This window comes from Agrilus planipennis, unplaced genomic scaffold (genome assembly GCF_000699045.2).
Source record: "Agrilus planipennis isolate EAB-ADULT unplaced genomic scaffold, Apla_2.0 scaffold262, whole genome shotgun sequence".
Lineage (NCBI taxonomy): Eukaryota > Metazoa > Arthropoda > Insecta > Coleoptera > Buprestidae > Agrilus > Agrilus planipennis.
In genome coordinates, this window is record NW_020442418.1 from 15,514 (window position 1) to 39,325 (window position 23,812).

Consider the following 23,812-nt stretch of genomic DNA (forward strand, 5'->3'; position numbering starts at 1 on the left):
ATACAACGAGAAAAAAATTAGTCAGGAACTTCCTCTTGTATGTAACTGAGTTGAATTTTCTTCGTAGGTGCCGGAGAAGTAGTAGTAGCCTTTTCTTCAGCTTCAGCCTAAATAAATTAGAAAAAATATTGTAATTATCAGTATTTATTTGAAAGACATTACAATGTAATTCAATTTATATAGCAATGAATAAGAAATAGAGCAATGCCTCGTACAAGCCAGCACTTTTAATACTAGAGATAGATTAAAATGAAAACGACATATCACGTGATCTGCGCAAAAGACGAAAACGCGTCGTGTGAAGTGAAGTGGGAAGTCATACTTTGGTTAGGTTTTAGGTTGTGTTATTAATATTTCTGACGATATTGAATGGTTCTTGTTTGTTGTATTTACATCGTTTTCTATAACTCTGTATTTTCCGTCATAAAAGTAATCGGTTCTTTTTAGAACTTCGCTGTGTGTTCGAATAGTAGTGCTTTATCGGTAGAATAAAATTCTAGACGACATCATCATACTAAGAAGAACTTTCGACGACCACGTCCGAAACGTGACTGAAGTCTTCAAGAAATTGTCAGCCGCAAGACTGAAGCTAAGTCCCAAGAAAAATAATGGGACTTTGCTCCTACGACCGAAGATTCATACGAGGATTTACCAATATAGCCCGACCACTACATAGATTTTCAGAAGATGGAGTTTCATTCCATTGGACACCCGAATGTCAAAAAGCATTTGAACACCTTAAGATTATACTCTCTCGAGCTCCAATCTTGACGTACCCACAGTTCAGCGAATCCTTCATCGTGGATGCCGACGCCAGCAATGTGGGACTTGGTGGTGTGTTATCCTAAGTACTAGAAGGCGAGGAAAAGGCCATTGAGTACTTTAGTAAAACACACTCGAAACCAGAACGAAATTATTGCGTCACTCGTCGAGAGCTATTGCCAGGAAGAAATTATTGTGTCACTCGTCGAGAGCTATTGGCATTGGTTAAAACCCTCGAGCATTTCTACAAGTACATGTATGGACGCAAATTCTTCTTAAGAATGGATCACAACTCCATGTAGTGGCTACTACAATCCAAGAACCCAGGACAGATGGCACGATGGTTACAACGACTTCAAGAATATGAGTTTGGTATCGAGCATTAATCAAAGATCAGAGGAAGGACGAAGATATTGGCTCAATAATGAGATGTAAAGAAGCCGGAACCGCAAGACCCTCGCGGGTAGATGTAGGCCGTGTAAGTCAAACACCGAAAAATTATTGGGTGCAGTGGACTTCCCTTAACCTGAGCCACGGCGGGGGAAAATCCAGATGGAACCAAGTGGTGCTTCTGAGAGATACTCTATCAAGATGGAAGGGACTTTTTCCGAAACTACAACAGGCTTGGGATGGTGCATACACGCTACCCGACGCATTAACGACGTTGTTTAGCAAATTCAGAAAGGACCTTGAGCAAAAATAAGGATCGTCCATTTTGTGCGGATTGCTCCCTATACAGGGGCGACGTCAGTGATCGGGACGATCAGTTTTGGGAAGGGGGGCAGTGTCACATGTATGTATGTAGGCAACCTGACATACTGCCAAAGAAGACCAGATTTCTATGAGGTACTGGAACATTCTGGAACGGCTAATCTCTATAAATAGTTGTCGAGAGGAGTAGTACGAGTCAGAGAGTTTGAGCATAACGCTCCGAAATTTGATGCTTTTAGCAAACTTGTTGCGGGTGGCGTCGAAGTGTCCTGCCAGTTTATGTTGGATCTCGTTGTATGACATAGTTCTTGGATCAGCGGGACTCACTAGGATCTTCGAGGCATCATTGAGTTCAGAACCCATGTAGACCTGTGTAAAGTGTGCGTGTTGATCCGCTGGTACCTTGCTCAGGTCGAGCGCCCATGTGAATCGAGTGAAATAGTCGGCTATAGTCGTCCCGTCGGTTGCACGATACGGTTGCATTGAAAATTGTGGCGGTCGAGGCTCTGATGACGACGGTGCTGGCCCTGTTGTCTGTCGGAGTGCGTCGGCGTTGATTGAGAATTGTTGGAGTTGCTCAGAAGTTAAGTCCGGCATGGTGAAGATGAGTGGAGAGAAGTTTTTCTAACACGCACTGCGATGAACTTAGTTCGGTGCACACACTTGCGTTGGAGTTAGAATGTTCACTCGGTTTCACAAAGTTATTTATCTTATCCCATTCCTGACACCACTGTTAAATCGTGGGGTAAACATAAATAATAACCACTGTTATGAACAACTGTATTTATTTATAATGACACAGAGTCGATGAGAGAAAAACTGAGAAGACTGAGAGTGTGGTGAGCGGGCGTATATATACAAATGAAGAAAGTTCGGAGTGGAGGAAAGGAAAGTTCCAGAGGAATGTACTGGAACGTTCTAGAAACGGCGGAATATTCCATGCACACGTTAATACACAACATGCGGTATTGAGTCTGTGCTCTGTAATTAGAAAACACCCAATAACTACTGGTTATCAATTCAATTTATGGTTTATTAAGTGTTTTTAACCCATGGATACGTTGTGACCTGTGTACATACCATAGGTATCACACATAATTTTATACGTTACATTTCATTTGTATATAAAACTATTTATGATTTTGTTAAATGTCTTAATTATGATTTGAGCCAAAAGGAGCCACCAAAGAATTCGCTCAATGTCGCCATTGTATGAAATTCTTTCAGCCTGGGTCTACTCTTTCTGCGGTCGCAACCATGTTACCGCCGAATGTAAGGCGCTAACTGCAAAGGGAACCACCGCGTCACATATCGTGGCTGTCCCAGTACCTAAGGAAACCTTACCATCCAAAAACCCTTCCCTACTCCCGCCGCTCCAGAAAGCGTTCAGACAACCCCTCGTCCTTCAGCCCCCACCGTTACTACTCTCCCCCAAAAGTCTTATACCAGGGCAGTGATAGCAGCCCGCCATTCACATCCAAAAACCCAAAGCAACCCCAAGCATCTCTTCAGCGCAAGGTGCTTTCCCAATTCTAGAAAAAAAAAATTCAGGTCATCGTGCAAACGATGGTAGCTAGCATAGTCGCTACCTCTGAACACCCACCCTGGAATGCTCAAAGCATTAGAGTGAAATTGACTGAACTTGAACACTTCCTCGAGGAACAGTCAAACGGTGTTGCCTGCATCACCAAAACCCACTTATCCCAGAAAGTCATTGTTATCGTCTTCACTTCACATCCTGTAGAAGAACCGTGAAAATTACCAAGGCGTGGCGTAACTATTCTCGTTAGGAAGTATTTAAAGTATACGCCCGTCTTTTTGGCCACCAATTCATTAGAAGTCGTTGAAGTCTTCCAGCGCCTTCAGAATAATTTTCCTTTACCCTACCCACCTGAATAAAATTTTTCGGATTTCCTCTTCTCCTCCCCCAAACGTCTCGACCATCGTCGCAGGCTAGCTCAATGCCAAACACGCCTCTTGGGGCTGCCGAAAAACTAACAGAAAAGGCATTTCCCTTCTTGCCTAAATTCTCGACCTCAACCTCACTGTTGAAGCGCCCCCAGGTCTTACGTACCTGCTTGCCCTCCACAATCAACTTCCAGGCATTCCTGACCTCTTCGTCTTAAAAAATGTCACTTTTTCCGCCGATCTCGCCGTTATCGACGCTCTAAGCTTCGAAAGCTTCGACCACCTTTCAGCCCTAATAAAAATCAATCTCCGGCACTATCGCGCTTCAGGAGTTGTGTTTTGAAAATTTCCCTTCGAGGAAAAACTAAACAAAAAAAAAAGAAACAGTTGAAGGACCAGTCATTGTCGGAAGACGACTTCGACCATTACCTCATCGCCTTTGATGATATACAATCAGTTGTGAACGAGATGCCAGGAAGTAAATTTCAATCGACCGCGGTTTTAAGATTGGAAAACTTTTCTACATTTACCTACCATGATCTGCCATGAAAGCCTACATAATCTGAATATACATCTATACAGAGAGGATATATCCAGAGTAGACCCACAACTAGAGAATCCACGTAAGAGGAAAACGCAGGTGTTTAGTTCGCTAATCTTTTTGTTAAGATGTTGAGACACCACAATAATTCCAAACTTCTTGAGGTTAAAAGTACTTTATGTCCAAAGGAGCTAAACACATTATTAACACACTTAGCTCGCAATAATGAGAAGCTATTATCTATCAATGCACAATTGATCAGCCTGATGCACTAGAGTGATTGGGAGAAAGTGGAACGATTGCTATACGAACGAATGATTATAACTGAAGCCATCACATGGAACCGTCAGAAGAAAAAATTCGATGCATTGGATAAGAGTAAGTGAGGACTTTCGGATCCCAATGATAAATTGATAAACAACCTGATAATCATTTTAGGATTGTAGTCAATCTGTCGAACAAAGTAGGTATTATTCACCGATGAAGTGAAAAAGGCACGTAATTTTGCGGTAGTATCAGACAAGGTTCCTGTGGGGGATATCATTGTCTTCTGATACATAAAGATGATCAAATAAGGGCAGAAACATGAGCTATCTTACAACGAGCCGAATCTATTGAAGAGTAATCTTACTTACAGTGATCATGAAGCCCTAAGAACACTGAACAAAAACAAGGTATTTATTTAATCAGCTGAAAAAGGTATGTAATGCAACTGTAATCATGACAACGGAAGACCATGACGGAAAGGTGAGGATGATAATGGACCGTCCCGCCTACAAAAAGCTAACACTACACCCAACACAACGGATAATGTGGAAAGCAATTATGCTTCTTAAGGAATTGACATCCATAACTGAAAACCTACACAGCCTAAAAAAAATCAGAAGTCCTTCTACCGAGGCTTTATGATTTACCAAAAATCCACAAACCGGGAGTACCACTGAGGCCTACTGTAAGCACTAAAGGAGGCTCTACCAACGAAATCGGTAGATATCTGGTCAAATCATTACAATGAAAGATTGATAAACGGATAGCTTTATCGTTGAGAAGCTAAAATCAATAAAGCTGACAAAGACATTCTTGTGATCTTCGATGTTTACTATGGTAGCGATAGATAATAAGTAGAGGTTCTGAATCACCCAATCAGGCAATTTCTACGGAAAAGAAGAAATAGTGGTACTACGTTGTGCATTCGTGACGTCTAAACCCCGCCCCCCCTTCCATCAAGGTAGGATGATATAGAGGAGTCACTTTAGTTGAGAGACCAGTCATTGTTAAGAGACACGGAAGACAACTTCGACCGTTACCTCATCACCTTTGATAACGTTCAACTCAGTTGTGAACGAAACATCAGTAACCAATTGTAATGGATCACGGCTTTTAATCCCGAAAAACTTCCCTACAGGTGTTTTGCCAAGTTCACTTTATCGCCTTCATTAAATAATCCGTTAATTTGAAGAGAATGCTGTTGCGGTTGCAGTAACGACAACAATGTTTCTGGAATTATATCAAGAATGAAAGAAAGGACACCTATATCCTTTATAAAATGGTTGAATGCTGGGTCATTATTTAGTTGGAGCCAACCGAGGCCCAGACCTATTCCTTTGGATAAAATGGCATCTTCAGCTACTTTTTGTTGTACATCACAAACATATAGGCGTTATGAAAGAATTTCTCGAATAAAAATCCGTCTTTAATAATCAACATTGTGGGTAGGCGCCATAGCGCGTCTGGTATTGATTGCAAGTTGCTTTTTCGGTGTATAAGGTTGTAGTTATGAGCCTCTAGCCTAATGTTGAAGACGATGGTTGACTAAAATTGGAATAGACTTATTGGGACGTTATATATATATTATAACTTATTGCGAGACATTCACTATTTAGTTGTAAATTATTTTGCTGCCTCGTAGTGATTAAAAATAAAGACCACTTTTACGTAGAAAATTCACTGAAATTTATCCTGAACTTAATTTTATAGGTCAAGAAAGATTATTTGATCAAATACGAGTGATACATCGAAATAACAGGATACCATTGTCTGAAAGGGAAATCATAAAACAAGAATTTAGAAGCTTTATTCAACATCAGTACGATGAAGATATCGTAGAACGCAATATTTCAGCAGAGGATAACCCAGCACTTGCACAGCTACCCATAAGCAACACACAAAATTTGAAAGACAGTAGGTACACCTGAAGAAAATAATGATTTCATAAACACGGAAAATGAACAAGAATACGATATATTGAAAAGTGTTTTCCCAGAAAATTTTATCAAATATGAAGGCATGTATCCAACAATTAGGCCAATGATTCCTAAATTACAAGGGAACGGGAATAAAATTCTGACAACTGTAAATATATTAAACTTACTAATACAAAGTATGTCACAGAATATATCAGAACCCACTCTAGAAAATATTGTTGACATGGTCTATGCCGGGGCATTAACAATCTATTTAATCTATTTAATCTAATGTGAATCACCCAGGTGAGATAACGAAAAGCTATTGGACGCAGTCGACTTCCCTNATAACCCAGCACTTGCACAGCTACCCATAAGCAACACACAAAATTTGAAAGACAGTAGGTACACCTGAAGAAAATAATGATTTCATAAACACGGAAAATGAACAAGAATACGATATATTGAAAAGTGTTTTCCCAGAAAATTTTATCAAATATGAAGGCATGTATCCAACAATTAGGCCAATGATTCCTAAATTACAAGGGAACGGGAATAAAATTCTGACAACTGTAAATATATTAAACTTACTAATACAAAGTATGTCACAGAATATATCAGAACCCACTCTAGAAAATATTGTTGACATGGTCTATGCCGGGGCATTAACAATCTATTTAATCTATTTAATCTAATGTGAATCACCCAGGTGAGATAACGAAAAGCTATTGGACGCAGTCGACTTCCCTTAACGCGGACCACGGTATTTTCAAGTGAATGTGGGAGAGTCCAGATGAAATCAGAAACAAACTCCTAGTAGTACTTCCGAAGAAAAGAATTTAATTTCAGAAATGTCAGAAGCAATCCATGACGGACAACATTTCGGCTTTACGAAGACTCTAGGGAGGGTACGCTAGCAATTTTATTAGTTACGAGGCAGAAGCAATGTGGAAGACTGGTGCAGGAAATGTCCGACATGCGCCGCCAGTAAAGGACCGAAGAGGAGCTCCATTTGATAGAATCGCAGTAGATGTAGCAGGACCATTCCTAGTAAGAGACTTCTGTGTCATTTCCACTTGTCCTGCTTTCATTTCTACCATCATTGCCATTAAAACTTTTACTTGTTCCTCCATTTTTGCTTCGGTACCTCCGTTTGTAACAGATTTTTTCTTCTAGAAAACTCTATGAAATGCTTCGATTCTGTCAAAATCATTCTTCTCTTCCTTCTCTAATTAACTACTTACTGACAATATCACCAAATCACGCAGTTGTCAATAACGACGGTGAATAATAAAACTATTGTGCAAGCAAGTTGTCTATTGTTTTAATATAACGAACAATCTCTGTCAGATATGCTGAGGTACAGCAAAAATTGTAAATGTCAGCAAAACATGACATTATAAATATCTGTAGCGAGAATTTTTAGTCACTTAGACAAATGTATTGGTCTTTAAGACATCTCAGTTTTTAAGTTATCTTGTATCTTGTAATTTTGTTAAAATAAAGTTTTTTGTTTTTTTAGAAACGGATTTTAACTTTAATAAAATAACCTACGTTTACTGGCATTACTTTTAGTAGAACCTAGGTTAAACATGGCCGCTGTATACGCGCATCAATCACGGCGATGACCACCTATGGCCAGACTCTTATTATTAAGTGACTTTAGAATTAACGATAAGATTAATTTCCTGTATACGTAATGTTGGTTGTCTACCATGTTGGTTTACATTCACTTATGCTCATTGCTCAGTCTATGTATGTATGTATGTATGTAGTAATATCTCTACTAGGTAAAAAGTACTAGTTTACTATTATCGGCAATCCTCATTCGGTGTTAAACAGTTTTAGCCATAAAAGAGGCGTAACTCAGAGTACGCTTCTTAATATCATATAAACTTACAGAATAAGTGATAACCTTTTCTGAAAAATATTAGTTATATAAGTTACTTGCAAAGTGGCTTGGGGACGGAACATACCACGTAGGACTATATATTATGAATACCGATTTAAATTGTAAAATTGAATTAATTAATCCATTCACGTTAAAATTATCATCATCAAAGGGTCGTCAGTCCTAAGACTGCTTGGGCACGTACTTCCACTCTTTCCTATCATGAGCTAAACTTCGCATTTCCCTAAAACTAGAACAACCCACATCCTTAACTATTTATGAACAGTAATCTAACCTAGGTCTACCTCTACCCCTCCCGCCTCTAATATGTCTCTGACTAGACCTTCATGCCTGAGAAGGTGTCCTACCAACCTATCTCGCCTATTTTTTATTGACTTCCATAGAGTCCACTGTTCTCCTATTCTTTCTAATACCTCTTCATTTCTAACAATTTCTACCCACGCTATCCTCATCATTCGCCTATAACACCACATTTCGGAGGCTTCTAACCTTTTCTTTTCCGCCGCTCCCACTGTCCATGTTTCGCACCCTTACAACGCTTCGCTCCAAACATACACCTTTAACAACCTTTCCTTTTTCTATCGTTTCGTCTATTGTTACCCATAAACCTAGAACGGCCTCCCGTGTTCCTCTATTCCTTCTAAACCCAAATTGATCTTCCCCTAATAGTTCTTCCGTCCTTTTTTCCATCCTCCTTTGTACAATTCTAGTTAAGATTTTTGACGTGTGGGAAGTTAAGCTGATTGTTCTAAATGTATCGCACCTATCCGCGCCCGTCTTTTTAGGTAATGTTACTACTACGTTCCGTTTACAATCCTCTGGGTCTTTCCCCGTCTCGTAAATGTGACTAACTAGCTTAAATATATGATCTCTAACCTCTTGTCCTGCATGTTTTAGAATTTCCCCCTGTATCCCATCTACGTACACCTGGCGCCTTATTGTTCTTTAAGTTTTTTAATGCTACATTGAACTCTTCTCTCATTATGGGATAACCAAACTCATCTGTCTCCACACTATCTTCCTTCTCTAATATATCTCCTAACTCAGGGCCTGCATAAAGGTTCTCTAAATATTCTTTCCACCTATCTGCCTTTTCCTCGTTTCGTATCAAAATGACCCCTGCCTGCTGCCTCGTTTCTTATATAATTACTACTGTATCCTACCTCTCTAAAATTCCTTTTAATTATATGATACGCCTCATCGGTTTTACCTAGTTCAAACTTTTCTTCTACTTCTTTACACATCCTTTCAATCCACTTTTCCTTAGCTGCCCTACACTTTCTAATTATTTCCCACTTTATAGCTTTATATCTTTTTTGACCTTCGTCCGTTCTTTTTTTGTATTTCCGCCTTTCGTCTACTAATCCTATAATCTCATTTGTTATCCAGGGTTTCCTACTTTCGTTTTGTTTAAGACCTGATATATTTGTAGCTGCTGACTTTAGGCACGTTTTAATGGAGTTTCATTCTGTCTCTATGTCCCCTTTATTTGTTTCTCCCGCCGCCATTAGTATTTCGTCTGTCCTTTTACCTAGCCTATCACGCGTTTCGTTACATTTTAGCTTTTCCAAGTCGTGACGTCTCCTGCCTTCCCTCTTTTTCAGAATTTTCACTTTAAGATTAGTCTTCATAACTACTAAGTTATGATCGCTATCTATATCTGCTCCTGGACAACTCCTACAGTCCTTCACTTGATTTTTAAATCTTTGCCTAACAAGTATGTAATCTAATTGATATCTCCCTAAATCACATGGCATCTTCCACGTATAGCGCCTCCTAACGTGATGGTTGAATAAAGTATTCGCGACGGTTAACTTATGTTTATCGCAAAATTCTATCAGCCTATCTTCCCTATCATTTCTATTGCCTAATACAAAAGAACCTGCTATGGTACCCACTTTGCCTTCACCTATTACTGCGTTGAAATTTCCTAGAACTATTAAGTTTTCCTGTCCTTTCACTAAACTTAACACGTCTTCTATATCTGCATAAACGTCTACGTCTTCAACACTGTAAGATGATGTAGGCATGGAGACCTGCACTAATACCGTTCTTACCGGCTTTGAGTTTAATGTAACCATAACTATCCTATCGCTTTTTTGTTAATAACTTTCTACACTCTGCCCTACTTTCCTACGCATTACAATTCCTACCCCCGAATTACCTTCTACCGATCCTGTATTTATTACTCCAGAAGTTTTCAGCTTTGGGCCAACGGACTTCACTAATACCTACTATATCTAATTCTAATCTATCCATCTCTACTTTGAAATTGTCTAATTTTCCTACTTGCCTCATTGTTCTAACATTCTACGCTCCGACTCGTGAAATATTGCACCTATCCCTATTGCACTTATTGATGACATCCCCCGAGGTAGTCCCCGCCCGGACATCCGAATGGGGGACTAGTTTACGTCCGGAGTGCTTTACCCCAGAGGACGCCATCATTTAATTTTTGCGTATGTTGTACTCGGGATTATAATGTGGTGGCTTCCCGTTGCCTTCCACATCGCAGTATTGTGATCTCTGCCATCATGAGTACTGAAAAAGCTGCTGCCCTCTTTCAGGGACTTGTCTTAGTCTGGTTTCTCTTTAAGAACCCCTCCATTATGGTTGAACCTATGGTCCGGCTCCCTAGATCATCGAAACTCGCAAGACGATTCACCCACTCTAGCTTGTACAAGAGATTCGTCAAGGTTCAAGTCCCGTCGGATCGGAAAATTATCAGTAAATTATTTAAAAGAAAATCTTACCGGAACAATTCTAGCAAATTCTGAAGGATCATCGATTTCCGAACAACTTTCGTCTTCGTCATCTGAGCCACTTGAAGCTCTTTGTAGAAAAAGCTTAACTTTTCTCATACTTTTTAAAGACGATAAGCTAGACGTTCTGACAGGTTTATTTGAAAAGCTAGTAAAAATATCTTCAGGAACTGGAGGTAAATTTACAACGTTGTTTAAATCTATCAGAGATTCTCGGGATAGATTTTCTGGATATTTTTCATCAATATCTGATTTCACACTTCTTGCACTACCGCATGGAGGCAAAAGAGTATTGTCTGAAATAAATGAGTTGAGCAGTTATACCTTATACCAAAAAACGCAGTATAATAAAATATAATTAATCTGAAGTCATTTAAAATGTCAAACTTTAGAATAATTTCATTAATAAATTTATTGAAATATTTAACTGGAAATTAATTAATTGCTGTTATTTATTGTTGACAGTTTTGAATAATTTGTAGATATCTTTCTTTTAGTATATATGACCATTTATAATTTTAAATAGATTTTCCGTAAGAAGTGATTTACAAAGAATTGAAGTTATTACTAGACGCAATCCACGGAGTTCTTATGTAATGAGTAGGATGAGTGTTTAATATTCGATTACCTGCAAGCTTCTGTTTCGTTTCTAAGTATTTTATTTTTTCGGAAAGTTTCGTTATACTTTGAGATTTGAAATTGCTTGGAATAGTAGTATCAGTAGCCTCTATATCCTCTAGATCAGCAAGTTCTTTTTCAACAACTGATAAAAGCTTTTCATATTCTAATTTAATTGTTGAACAAACCTGAAAACGATGTTTCATTTACTAACTTAATTTAATTTGAATTTCAAAACATGTTTTGTTTTTTTTTTCATTTTTACAGTGGGTATCTATTCTTCTCTTATACAGAATTTTGGAATAGCTTAGGAGGATGCCCATCAAAAAAAAATTAATAACATTTGTGGTTTATTTATTACTTAGGTACCATGTATATATATATACTAAAAACATTGTTGATTATCATACATATTTAAAAAACAAATATAAATTTATTTTTTTTTATATCTATCTTTCACTTGACTGCATTTTTTAAACAACTTTTCGTTGCCCAAATTTCAGAATAATTGCGTACATGTCATATGTATATTAAGTCTAATTTTATTGTCATCGCGGAAAGAATTAAATTAAGGCAGATTTCAACTATTTCTTTCAAATTGTCACGTGGAATACAATTTTCTCCGAAACAATTATCTAAATATTTTTAGCAATATACATTTTCATATATTTATGCATTTTACATGTAACTGTAAGGATGAACTATGATATTTGTTAGAAATCACTTATTCTCGAGTAGCAAACATGCACGTATTTAAATTGGCAAGGATAACCTATCGAACTGTTTTTGTTTTTTGACTCGTTCGAGGAGGTCAGTCTTTGTAAAGCCGTTGAGCTGATATTACAAAGAGAAAAAAGGTATCTTTAATTATCTCACGGTATACCTATTGCACACCTGCTATTACAAAGGTATTACATGCATCATCAAAATCATCGCCGTGGCGCATTTTGCTGTGCAAGCAACTAGGATATAAAAAACCATTTTTTCACACAGTGAAGGTTCAATCTTGTTTGTAATTTCTTGTAGTCTAGATAAGTTTTTTTTTGTAATTAATATTAATAAATTTTTAAAAAGTCGATTTTGTCCGTCGAAAAGATAATTGGCGCAGTCAGTAGGATTGCCGAAATTGTGTTGTGTCAAAAATACAAGAACAATTTTCGTTTTTACGATTAATCGGCAACGGAACATCGGTAATCCAAGTGTCGGAGATCGGTTTCGGAGTGGTTACTTAAAAATCAAGAAACCCAGTCAATTGCAGACCTGAAACAATCCTTCTACACGAGAAAGAGAAGAATATCGTCTTTTTCTGCGAGGACCAAAATTGGGAAATATTTGGACCACATAGCCAGACCAATTTGCTGAGCCNGTCGAAAAGTTAATTCTTTGGTTTGTGTTATAATAAACTTATCTTTCCTCTCTAAAATATATCGCGTTTTGTTATTATAAATCCTGCATAACTATTAACAAGTTATGGGCCCAGGATTATCCGTTATTCAAGACTTATAATAAATAGTATTTCGCGTGGATTTTTGGTGGCCACTTGCTGTGTGCGCGTGTTATCCGTTATTGAGAGTGAAAAGACTTTCTGCGATTTTCAAGATGACAACTAGTGCAACGTCGTCAGCATTGCGAATTGAATTATTGTCGAAAGATAATTATGGCACGTGGATAAGTCAAATGGAAGCATGACTGAAGCGAAAAAGCTTATGGAAGTACATCGACGGGACGATAGCAGAGCCGGATCGTGGCTCATCGGCAGTATCACTGGAAGTACTCATTCAACGGACGGAAAAAGGCGATCAGGCAAGAACAGAGCTGATTTGTCCATTCAACCGTACTTATTGAAGGACATAAGACACTGTACTTCATCCAGAGAGATTTGGAATAAATTGCGATCGATATACGTGTTAACTGCACTTGCAAAAAGAGCCGTATTGCTGAGACAATTAGCACGAAAAATGGGCGAAGATAGTGACGTCAGAGATTACTTGACTGATTTCTTTGAGATCACTGATAAACTTGCAAACATGAAGGAGGTTATAAGTAACAATTTGTTGACTGTAATGTTATTAAATAGTCTCCTATCCTCGTATCAAGGATTTCGTACAGCGATAGAGACGCGAGATATTTTACCGTCTCTGGAAGAGGTGAAAGTAAAAATCTTAGACTCCACGCGGGAAGAAATCGGAAATGATGAGAAGGGTGTTTTGAAATGTTTCAAGTGCGGAGTAAAGGGGGCACAAAGCAAATGAATGTCCGAATAAAAGTCAACTGAAATCTCGAGAGAAAACCAAATGTTCGGTTAATAAAGTTGATGGGGTCTTCGTGGTGAATTACACTGTATTTAATTCGAGTTGTATGTACGAGGCGAAAACAACAACGGAGAGTAAGCCATGGATTTTGGACAGTGGTTGTACCTCGTATCTGTGTAGTATTATGCGTTGTTCGAGAAAATTGATAAGACACCAAAAGTATAATTGAATCACGCCAGTGATGCGACTGCTGAAGTTAAAGGCAAAGGTGATGTGCGTGTTTCAGTGGGATGTGACGATGGTCATAACCTGTATGTGTTTCGCAATACCTTGTAGGTGCCTGACTTGCGGACAAATCTGATGTCAGTCGCGAAAGTAACTGATAAAGATTGCGAAGTAATTTTTGAAATGGATCACGGAACTATTATTAATTGTCAAAGTGATGTGATAATGACAGCAGGTCGTAAAGGCGATCTTTATTATGTACGTGAAAGTGTCGAGTGTGTTGAGGTCACAGCAGGCAAACTAGTAGACGATAAGTTACGCTTATGGCACGAGAGTCTTGGTCATTTGAATAGTAAAGACCTGTGAAACTCGTGAATGATAAAATTTTACCGAAGATAGACATTAGCAACGCGGATCAACTATCTCAGTGTGAAGTGTGTCTGAAAAGAAAAATGACCGCTTTGCCTTTCAAAAGTAAACATGAAAGCAAATCGAGCTCTCTCAGTCGGGATATATTGCTGGTTTACTTAAGCAGTGTAACATGAGCAATTGTAATCCCGTGGCAACACCTTCAGAGGTGAATGTGCGATTTGAAAGTATGAGTGAGAGTGAATCACACGAAAAATATTCGTATTGCGAATTAATTGGTGCGTTGATGTATTTATCTCTGGCAACGCGACCAGATATTTCAAATACAATATTCAAATTAGCACAGTTTATTAAAAAACCGAGTAAATGTCATTGGATGGCTGCAAATTCAATCATATTTACCTGCGGAGCTCATTTCTCCACTGATTATCGAGCGAGAACTAGACCAAAGTGTACAGTACCATTTGTAAAATTTGAACTGCCATGGAAAACAATGGAAAACGAAAACAAGCGTTAAGTATTCAATGTAAAGAACTCGTTGCAAATATACTACAATTTATGAACGCTGAAAAAGAAAAGAGGTTTTATTCTTCCACTTGAAAAAGTACGAGAACGTGTAGCGGCAGCAACTGGACTAAGTTTACCAGCTATAAGGAGGGTTGCTTCGGAGAAGAAAAAAGTAGAGGAAGGTGAGGCCAGATGTTTTATGAAACCCAAATATAATAAGAGGCACCTACGTCCTAAAACTGACTTCGACAAGTTTGACCAAGATGTTATAAGAAGCACGGTGAATAATTTTTATGTTACTGAAAAGATGATCCCAATACTAAAAAATATTCACCAGAAATATCAACACGACACGGGGTATTGGTAATACCGTATTGCGGTTCGAAAGTTAGTATCTGGCGAGTACTGCGAAAAATTGGTTTCCGCTGGAAAAAACCCAAACTAATAGGAAACTGGAGACCAATTATTTATATGGATGAAACATATATACATTCGAATTGTGCTTCAAAAAAATCATGGACCGATGATACTTCAGAAGGCCTTCTGCAACCACTAGCAAAAGGGAATCGATTAATTATTATTCATGCTGGTGGCAAGATGGGCTTTATAGAAAACGCCGGTGACATGAACTACATCAACTACTGGAAGTGGGTTCAAGAAAAACTTCTTCCTAATTTACCTACAAATTCAGTTGTAGTTATTGACAATGCCCCACACCACAACGTTCAAAGAGAAAAATGTGCTAATTCGAACTCGATAGAAATAATACAAGAAGCTGGTCATGATGTTTGTCGATTACCGCCGTATCAGCCGGAATTAAACACAACTGAATGTATTTGGGTAGCTCTAAAACATTTTGTTACCGAACGCAATGTGTCTTTTAACTTGGGTGACGTAAAAAAAACTTTGTGAAGAATTTTTCTCAAGTTTTTCTATCGAAAAATGGGAAAGTGTGTGCAACAAAGTTATTAACTAAAAAGATGCATACAAATGAGAAGATCTAGCGGACGAAAGGGTCATTGAAGACTTGGTTATTGAAGTAGGAGTCGACGATGAATTTTCTGACTCAAACGATGAAGACTTTGAAGATGAAGATTAGGGAAATATACTGAATATTTAGCGCTTGTTTATTAAAACGGCTCTTTTCAGGGCCAACAATTCCATTTCGAAATCAAAACGACATCGAACTAGAAACTTTGCATAATTACTTTATATTATGCTTACTAAATTAAATTTGAAACGTTCGAATAGACAGTAAACGCTAATAAGAAAACAGTAGATTATTAAGAAGTAATTAAAATATTTTCTGTATGTATAATATACGTACTGACAAGGTTTAAAGCTTTTACAAAGAGCAACGATTATTTAAACTGCCTCGTTAAAATTTAAGAATATGCTTTATTTAAAAGCATATTTAGCCAAAAATAAAAGTTAATTAACTTAACACTCTACACACCTATAATACTTTCGCTTTGTTTTCTATTGTTAATTTATATACATTTTTGTTTTAACAAATTGCTAATCATTTTCGTCTAGTACAGTTCTAGCCGATCTCCTAAGACCGCCCGTCGAGAACTCTGCTTGTTCAAGCTTGTTCCAACTATTTCTGTCTTGCTCACGCCTAGTGTGTATTCTTTATATCTTCGCGCAAATTTCTTCAAGGTCACATCTCTAACTATTTGAAATGAATTGTACTCCGGCTAAGTATTTTTGCTGAGCAGCGCTGCAATAACTTCGAAATCGCAGAAGCAGCGTATATGTTGCGTTGTCGTCGACCGAAGCAGAGTAAGTGAGTTTAGCGGGAACTACCATAGCAGCATTGTATTTACGTAGCTTGTTGTGTGAGTTAGATCTGAATGAGTGGGCAAAAATTACAATTTTTGTAGACAACCATGGGGCGCAATGTTTGACAGTTGATTCTGTTTTCCACGCGCGTACCAAGCAGATTGATATTAAGTATCAATTTATACGCGAAGTGATTGGTAATAAATTAATTAATTTAAGTCATGTGTATAGAAAAGGTTAGAAATGAAGCGGTATTAGAAAGAATAGGACTCTATGGAAGTCAATAAAAAATAGGCGAGATAGGTTGATAGGTCTAGTCAGAGACATATTAGAGGCAGAAACAGGAGTTAGGAGGGGTAAAGGTAGACCTAGGTTAGATTACTGTTCGCAGATAGTTAAGAATGTGGGTTGTTCTAGTTTTAGGGAAATGTGAAGATTAGCTCCAGATAGGAAAGAGTGGAGGTGCGTGTCCAACCAGCCTTAGGACTGACGACCTTGTGATGATGAAGTCATGTCTCGACAGATGAGATGATCGCGGATGTGTTTACAAAACCGTTGCATCGACTAGTCCATCAGAAATGTTTGGACAGTTTTGGGTTTGAATATATGTTGAAGTTTTAAACTGTTCAGATAGATGTCACTTTTGTATTGGCTTGTTTTCTTTTGTAAGTTGGTACTCTATGGAGTTACTTCAGTTACTTTTTCACGACAACGCTGTAAACATCGGTTAATATAAATCTGTTTATTTCTCGAACTCTCGTGTTGTTTTTACTGAAAATCCTGTTTCCCACAACAGGTTATGGGCCCAGCTACGCGTTGAAGTCAAATTTTGTGGCGAGTTTCGGTAATTTTGTGTGCAATTCGGTGTTCTCGACAAGACCTTTCGTCAAGCCAAAAAAAAAAACAAGATGGCTGAACCCGCACAGCAACAAGATGAGAGTGGTCGTGCTCTGGCAAGCATTCGCAAGTTAGCGAATGAAGCTCAGTGGGAAACGTGGAAGTGGAAAATCGAACTTTGTTTGAAAGAATAGTGTCTTTTTACGATTGTTGACGGTACACGGGTGTGCCCTGCCGCGCCTGCAGAAAAAGCAGAACCGTCCGACGAGTATAGACGATGGCAACGAGACAACGCGCGCGGCTCGTATTCTGGGTACGGCACTGGACGAAGAAGCTGCAATTTACGTTCGCAAAAAGACTGACGCGAAAGAAATATGGGATACACTTTTATCAGTGTTCGAACAATCCACTTTGCAGCGCCTGTACACGCTATTCGACAGTTTCTTCGAAATCAGGAAAGATGACGCTACTTCAATCACCAAACACGCATCCCAATTGGCAAATTTGTTCGATGACATTCTCGCAGAACTTCAAAAGGGCAATCCTCATGCAACGCTCCCGGTATCTTTGCTGCATCACAGAATTTTCAAAACGCTCGGTCCCGAGTACCAATATTATCGTTCGACTTGGTATCGCGTTCCTGAACTTGAGCAGACGACAAAACTTCTGATCGAGAATCTCCGATCAATTGAAAATTCAGTCTCGTCACAAGGCGCGTCGCATTCGTCAGGTGCTTTCTTTGCTAAATCTAAATCTCAACAACACACACACACAAGAAACAAAACAAACATTCTCAAAATTTATCTGCAAGAAGCAAGAAGGAGAAGCGCGCATGTTTGTACTGCAAGAAATTTGGTCATGTCATCAGTAATTGTCGGAAACGTAAGGCTGCAGAACAAAACAAGCAAACAGACGATGACAAGACGGAACACAAACAACACTCCAGAGGAGGCTCGTTTTTCGCTACAGGATTGACTGTCAACATCGATGTCGCTTTAGCTGACAACTGTATCTCGGACTCCGGCACAACGCACCACATATCGGCAAACAAGCAGCATTTTGCTACTTTCGAGAAGTTCCCGATTCCACAGCCCGTTCAAACGGCCGGCAAATATTTCATTCTGGCGTATGGATCAGGCAGGGTCGACGTTGAGGTTCGCATCGGTGACAGGTTGTCGACTGCAACGCTGAATGATGTTTGGTACGTTCCCGAGGCACGTCATTAACTTTCCTCCACCCGTCAATCTGCTCAACGTGGAAATGACATTTTATTCGATTCAGATGGAGTGAAAGTTTTGTTTGATGGTGAACTTGTCGCGACCGGTCAACTTGTCAGATCTGTGTACGTCATGGACATGCGCGTTTGCATCCCAGAGATGTCCATCGCAAAAGCTAATCTCGCCACATCAGCTGACGTACTTCAAGGATGGCACGAAAGATTCGGACATCAAGACAAACGACACGTGCGTGACATTTTGTCTCGTTTTGGCATTTCGTGCAAGTCGTCTGACACATCGGACTTTTGTGACGGTTGTGCGTTGGGGAAATCGCACCGCAAACCTTTTCACTCGCGTGTCGATCTCCCAACTACTGTTGGTGAGCTGATTCACGCTGACGTGAACGGCCCGATGTCTGTTAATTCGATTAACGGTTTTCGTTACTACGCGGTGTTTAAAGATGACTATTCTCAGTTTGTTCGCATATTTTTGATGAAGCGCAAATCGGAAGTGGCTGGACATTTGGACTCATTTCTGAGAGAGTGTGATACCGCTGGACATAAAGTGAAAACTTTTCGTTCCGACTGTGGGACTGAATTTGAGTGTGAAGATGTGATGAAGTTGTTACGCGAACGAGGAATCGAGTTTCGGCCGTCGTGTCCGTATACGCAGCAGCAGAACGGAGTCGCAGAACAGTGAAACCGTCATGTCGTTGAGCTGGCACGTTCGATGCTGACAGTCAGCGGTTTATCAAAATCTTCTTGGGCACATGCTTGTGACACCGCTGTATACGTGATCAACCGGACCGGTAAGTCACGTGTTCCTGGCAAAACACCGTTCGAGATGTGGACCGGCAGAGTTTTCGACAGCTTGATCACCTGAGAATCTTCGGCACAGAGTGTTATGTGAATGTGCCAAAACAGTTCCGAACAAAATTCGACGCCAAAACTGTGCTTGGTCGTTTTGTTGGTTACGTCAACGACAAGGATGGATACAAAGTGTGGGTACCATCAAAACATCGCCTGATGAAGTCACGAGACGTCGATTTTCGTCCAGAAAAACTTTGTACTACAAAGAATAGAATCGACCTTGAATTTGGAACTCACTGTGATGACCAGGATAACCAAGACGGGGAAGCTGAGACCGACGACCAGACTGGCGCTGAATCAGGCTATGAAAATTTTGATGATCTTCCTGAAGAGACTGACGATGCTGGATGTGAACTTCCTGAGAATGCTGCTCAACCTGTACCAGGAGAAGTTGTCCAAGGATGTTGATCGATATCGTGCTCGTTTAGTTGTTCGTGGAATGTTTCAACGTCCTGGACTCGATTACGACGAAACATTTAGCCCGGTCGCCCGGTACGATTCCATCCGAGCCTTCATCGCAACTGCAGCCAAAGAAAACCTTGTGCACTGCCTTTTTATATGACAAACTTGACACTGTTTTCTATATGAGACAATCACAAGGCTTCGATGAATGAACTGAATACGTCTGTCGTCTAAACAAAGCTGCATATGACCTCAAGCAATCTCCCCGTTGCTGGAACAACGAGCTCAACTCGTTCATGAGAAAGAACGGTTTCATACGTTGGAAAGCCGATCTGTGCGTCTACACGAGGACTAGAGGAGGAGAAAAATTGCTCTTCGCATTTTACGTCGATGACGGTCTTATTGCTGGATCATCGCAGGCCGTGGTCGACTCGTTCTTGAAATTGCTGACTTCGAAATTCAAGATCACAATTGGATCTCTCGACTCATTTTTGGGGATGCAGATCGAGCAATGAGAGTTTGGTTTCTTCCTGTCGCAGCGCATCTACGTTGAAAAGATTCTACAACGATTCGAAATGACAAGCTGCAAACCCGTGAAGATACCTGCGGACAACGAGAAACCCGACAACTCAAACGACGAGCCCCTCGACAAGTCCATTCCATACTGTTCTGCTGTTGGTTCCTTGCTGTATCTGGCCTGCGCTACACGCCCAGATATAGCGTTTGCTGTTTCGAAGGTGGCACGAGCGATGGCGAACCCCACAAAGTTCGACTGGAATTGCGTTAAACGCATCTTCAGATACCTCCGGGGCACTTCTGCATTGGGTCTGCTTTACACTTCAACTGCTGACGGACTGTGTGCCTATTCTGATGCTGACTTTGCGGGAGACGTCAAGACTCGACGATCAACCAACGGTTTCTTGTCCTTGATCAACGGCACAGCAGTTTCGTGGACCTCACAACTGCAGAAATCAGTCGATTTGTCGACAACCGATGCGGAATTCGTTGCTGTGAGCGAAGGTGCAAAGGAACTGGTGTGGCTCAATCGACTGCTGTCAGAAATTGGTACCTCTGGAGAGACACCAATTTTGTTCGTCGACAACGCCAGTGCCATCAAGTTGGTGAAGAATCCGGAATTTCACAAAAGGACCAATGATGTATGTGTGTGTGAGAACGTGCAGTTGAAGAGGTCGTGTTTGAACTCACTTATTCTCGCGTAGAAAACATGCACGTATTTAAGTTTGGCGCTTAGCTGCTGTGCTTGTGCCTTGCGTGAATTGGCAAGGATGGCCTATCCAACTGTTTTTGTTTTTTGACTCCTTCGAGAAGGTCAGTCTTTGTAAAGCCGTTGAGCTGATATCACAAAGAAGAAAATGTGCCTTTCGTTTACGTTATAATAAACTTATCTTTTCTTTTCTTTCTAAAATATATCGCGTTTTGTTACCATAAAACCTGCATAACTATAAACAATATTTTTACTGAACACATTTGCATATTTTTTCTTGATGTAGCACCAACATAAATCATCAGTAGAAAAATATGCGGGGTGAAAAAAACTACAAAAGTAAATTCTTTAAATTTGACATAGGACTTGTAGATTTAGAAAATGCTTTTGACAATGTTAAAAGGATCATGATGTAGGGATGAGTTACAGAGATAGAAGAGTAATACTTAGTTTGTATAGAGACCAACAGGCAGTTATAGAGCTGAAGCAGCAACGTAGAGAAGTAAATATTAGGAAGCGAGTCAGACAAGGATGCACACTGTCACCGCTACTTTTTAATATATACATCGAAGACGCGATTAACATCATTAAAGACAGTACAACTGTAGGGATAGATAAACAAGAGTAAAAGATCAGTATGCTTAGATTTGCAGATGATACAGCAGTATTAGAATCTAGAAAGGAGGAGTTAGAGTTACATAAAATGGAAGCGGTAATAACAACAGAGTGTTGTATGAAACTAAAAAGAAGTAAAAGAAAAATACTGGTACGCAAGGGAAGAAAAACTAGGGAAAGAGCGAATATAAAGATAGGATAGGAAGCGAAAAATTAAAAATTGCTGATTTTCGGTATCTAGGAAGTCAGATAAGTCAGATAGCATAGAGTCGTGTTGCCTTTAATAAAAACAAGTCACTTCTATACTCGGGAATGATTCATTTAGAAAATATTGTTAAAGGTGTATGTCTGGAGCGCGGCGCTGTACGGGTGCGAAACATGGACAGTGAGCGCTGCGGAAAAGAAAAGGTTAGAAGCGATTGAAATGTGGTGTTACAGGCGAATAATGATGATACTGTGGATAGAGAAGGTTAGAAATGAAGAGGTATTAGAGAGAATAGGAGAACAGAGGACTTTATGGAAGTTAATAAGAAATAAGCGAGATAGGTTAGTAGGACACTTTCTCAGGCATGAAGGTCTAGTCAGATACATATTAGGGGCAGAAACGGAAATTAGGAGGGGTAGAGGTAGACTTAGATTAGTTTACTGTTCACTGTTTCAGGGAAATGCGCAAATTAGCTTAGGATAGGAAAGAGTCGAGGTGTGTATCCAACCAGTCTTAGGACTGACTACCTTATGATAATGAGCTCCAACGTGACTCGTTATGATTACTGCGACAGCCTCAGACTCATTTCTTTGTTGCTTCTATTATTTTACAATCATCGAATATTACTTACATTTCGTTATCTATCTTTAATGTGTGTTATTTTATTCACTCTAATGAGAGAGAGACTATAATAACAAGATTTTCTCTAATGACAGTGGATACTGATGTCTAAGCTTACTGCACTTACCTGTATATTTTCTATAAATTATTTATATTAGTTAACGTATAGGTACTAACCGGGTCTGAGAATGCAACGGTGTCTAATGTTGCTAGTGTGGACAAAATAAGTTTTTGGGCAAGCAGAAGAAATGATTTTCCAGAACCTTGTAAACATTTTATGGTTTTTCCAGCTCTTAAAGCCAAATTTCTTAAGTAACTCACATACTTTTCTCCATTGGCACTTTTTTCTTTAAGATCCATTCCCATTTCTGCCATGATGATTGCACTATGTAGCATATGTTCTGCGGATGATCTAATGCTTATTATTTTAGCGTTAGTTGATTCAACAGTGCTAGTAGGATTCCATTTTGATTTATATTTATATCCATCAGGATCTCTGTTTACAGAATCCATCGTTCTACATGGAAGAAAAATCAATGATATATTTGACAGACTACTAAGAAAACAAAATTCGTAATAATTTTTTTGAGAAGCATGCTTTGACTATTATCATCTCTAATTTAACTGATTATTTTGACGTTTTCTGTTAAGTGGACTAGAAGTGATGAAAACATTATCTTTATTGTATCGTTATATAAGTATTATGGTAACTAAGAGGCATAACAATAACAATTAGTGTTTATTGAAAAAGTGATTTTCCATTTGTCCTTTTTAGTTCTTTGAGGTAAATATAGAGAGTCACGCAGTTGTAAGAAGAAGCTTATTTTGTTGCTGATTAAATAATATTAATAAATGTATTACTGATTACACTGTATTTTCAGCGATGTTGTACAATATCAGTTCTATTTATGTCAATTATTAAATAAAGTATAATAGTATCATCGATAGCATGTTCCACGTATGCTAAGCAGCTGATTGCTTCAATATACCCACATAATGAGAGTAACTTTTGTGGTGCTCTTTGAATTCTCTTTAATGTTATTTTCTACTAATAAAATAGTCAGCTTATGAAGATAGCTGTAAAATTAACATAAATCAAAATTTGAAAATTTTTTTCAATTCTCTCTGTAAATGTCAGTCTGGACATATCAGTTAACAGTTATTTTCATTAAACACGGAAACAGATAATTTTGTTGATGTGCTGCTGATGTAATGAAATGTGAGGTGTAATTGAGTTGTCTTTTAATACGATTTATTTATTGAAAAAATTTAAAAACAATATTGTA

The 23,812-nt window shown here is 39.0% G+C and overlaps 1 protein-coding gene across 1 annotated transcript; it reads right to left on the bottom strand.

The window, feature by feature from the left end:
- Positions 1-17: 17 nt before the first annotated feature.
- Positions 18-23,094, bottom strand: LOC108740908. Its single transcript, XM_018475426.2, has 4 exons — positions 22,704-23,094; positions 11,408-11,585; positions 10,771-11,075; positions 18-107 (listed from the first exon to the last, which is right to left on the bottom strand). The coding sequence occupies exons 1-4, from the start codon at positions 23,037-23,039 to the stop codon at positions 18-20; spliced, it is 909 nt and encodes a 302-aa protein (XP_018330928.1). The 5' UTR covers positions 23,040-23,094.
- Positions 23,095-23,812: the final 718 nt, after the last annotated feature.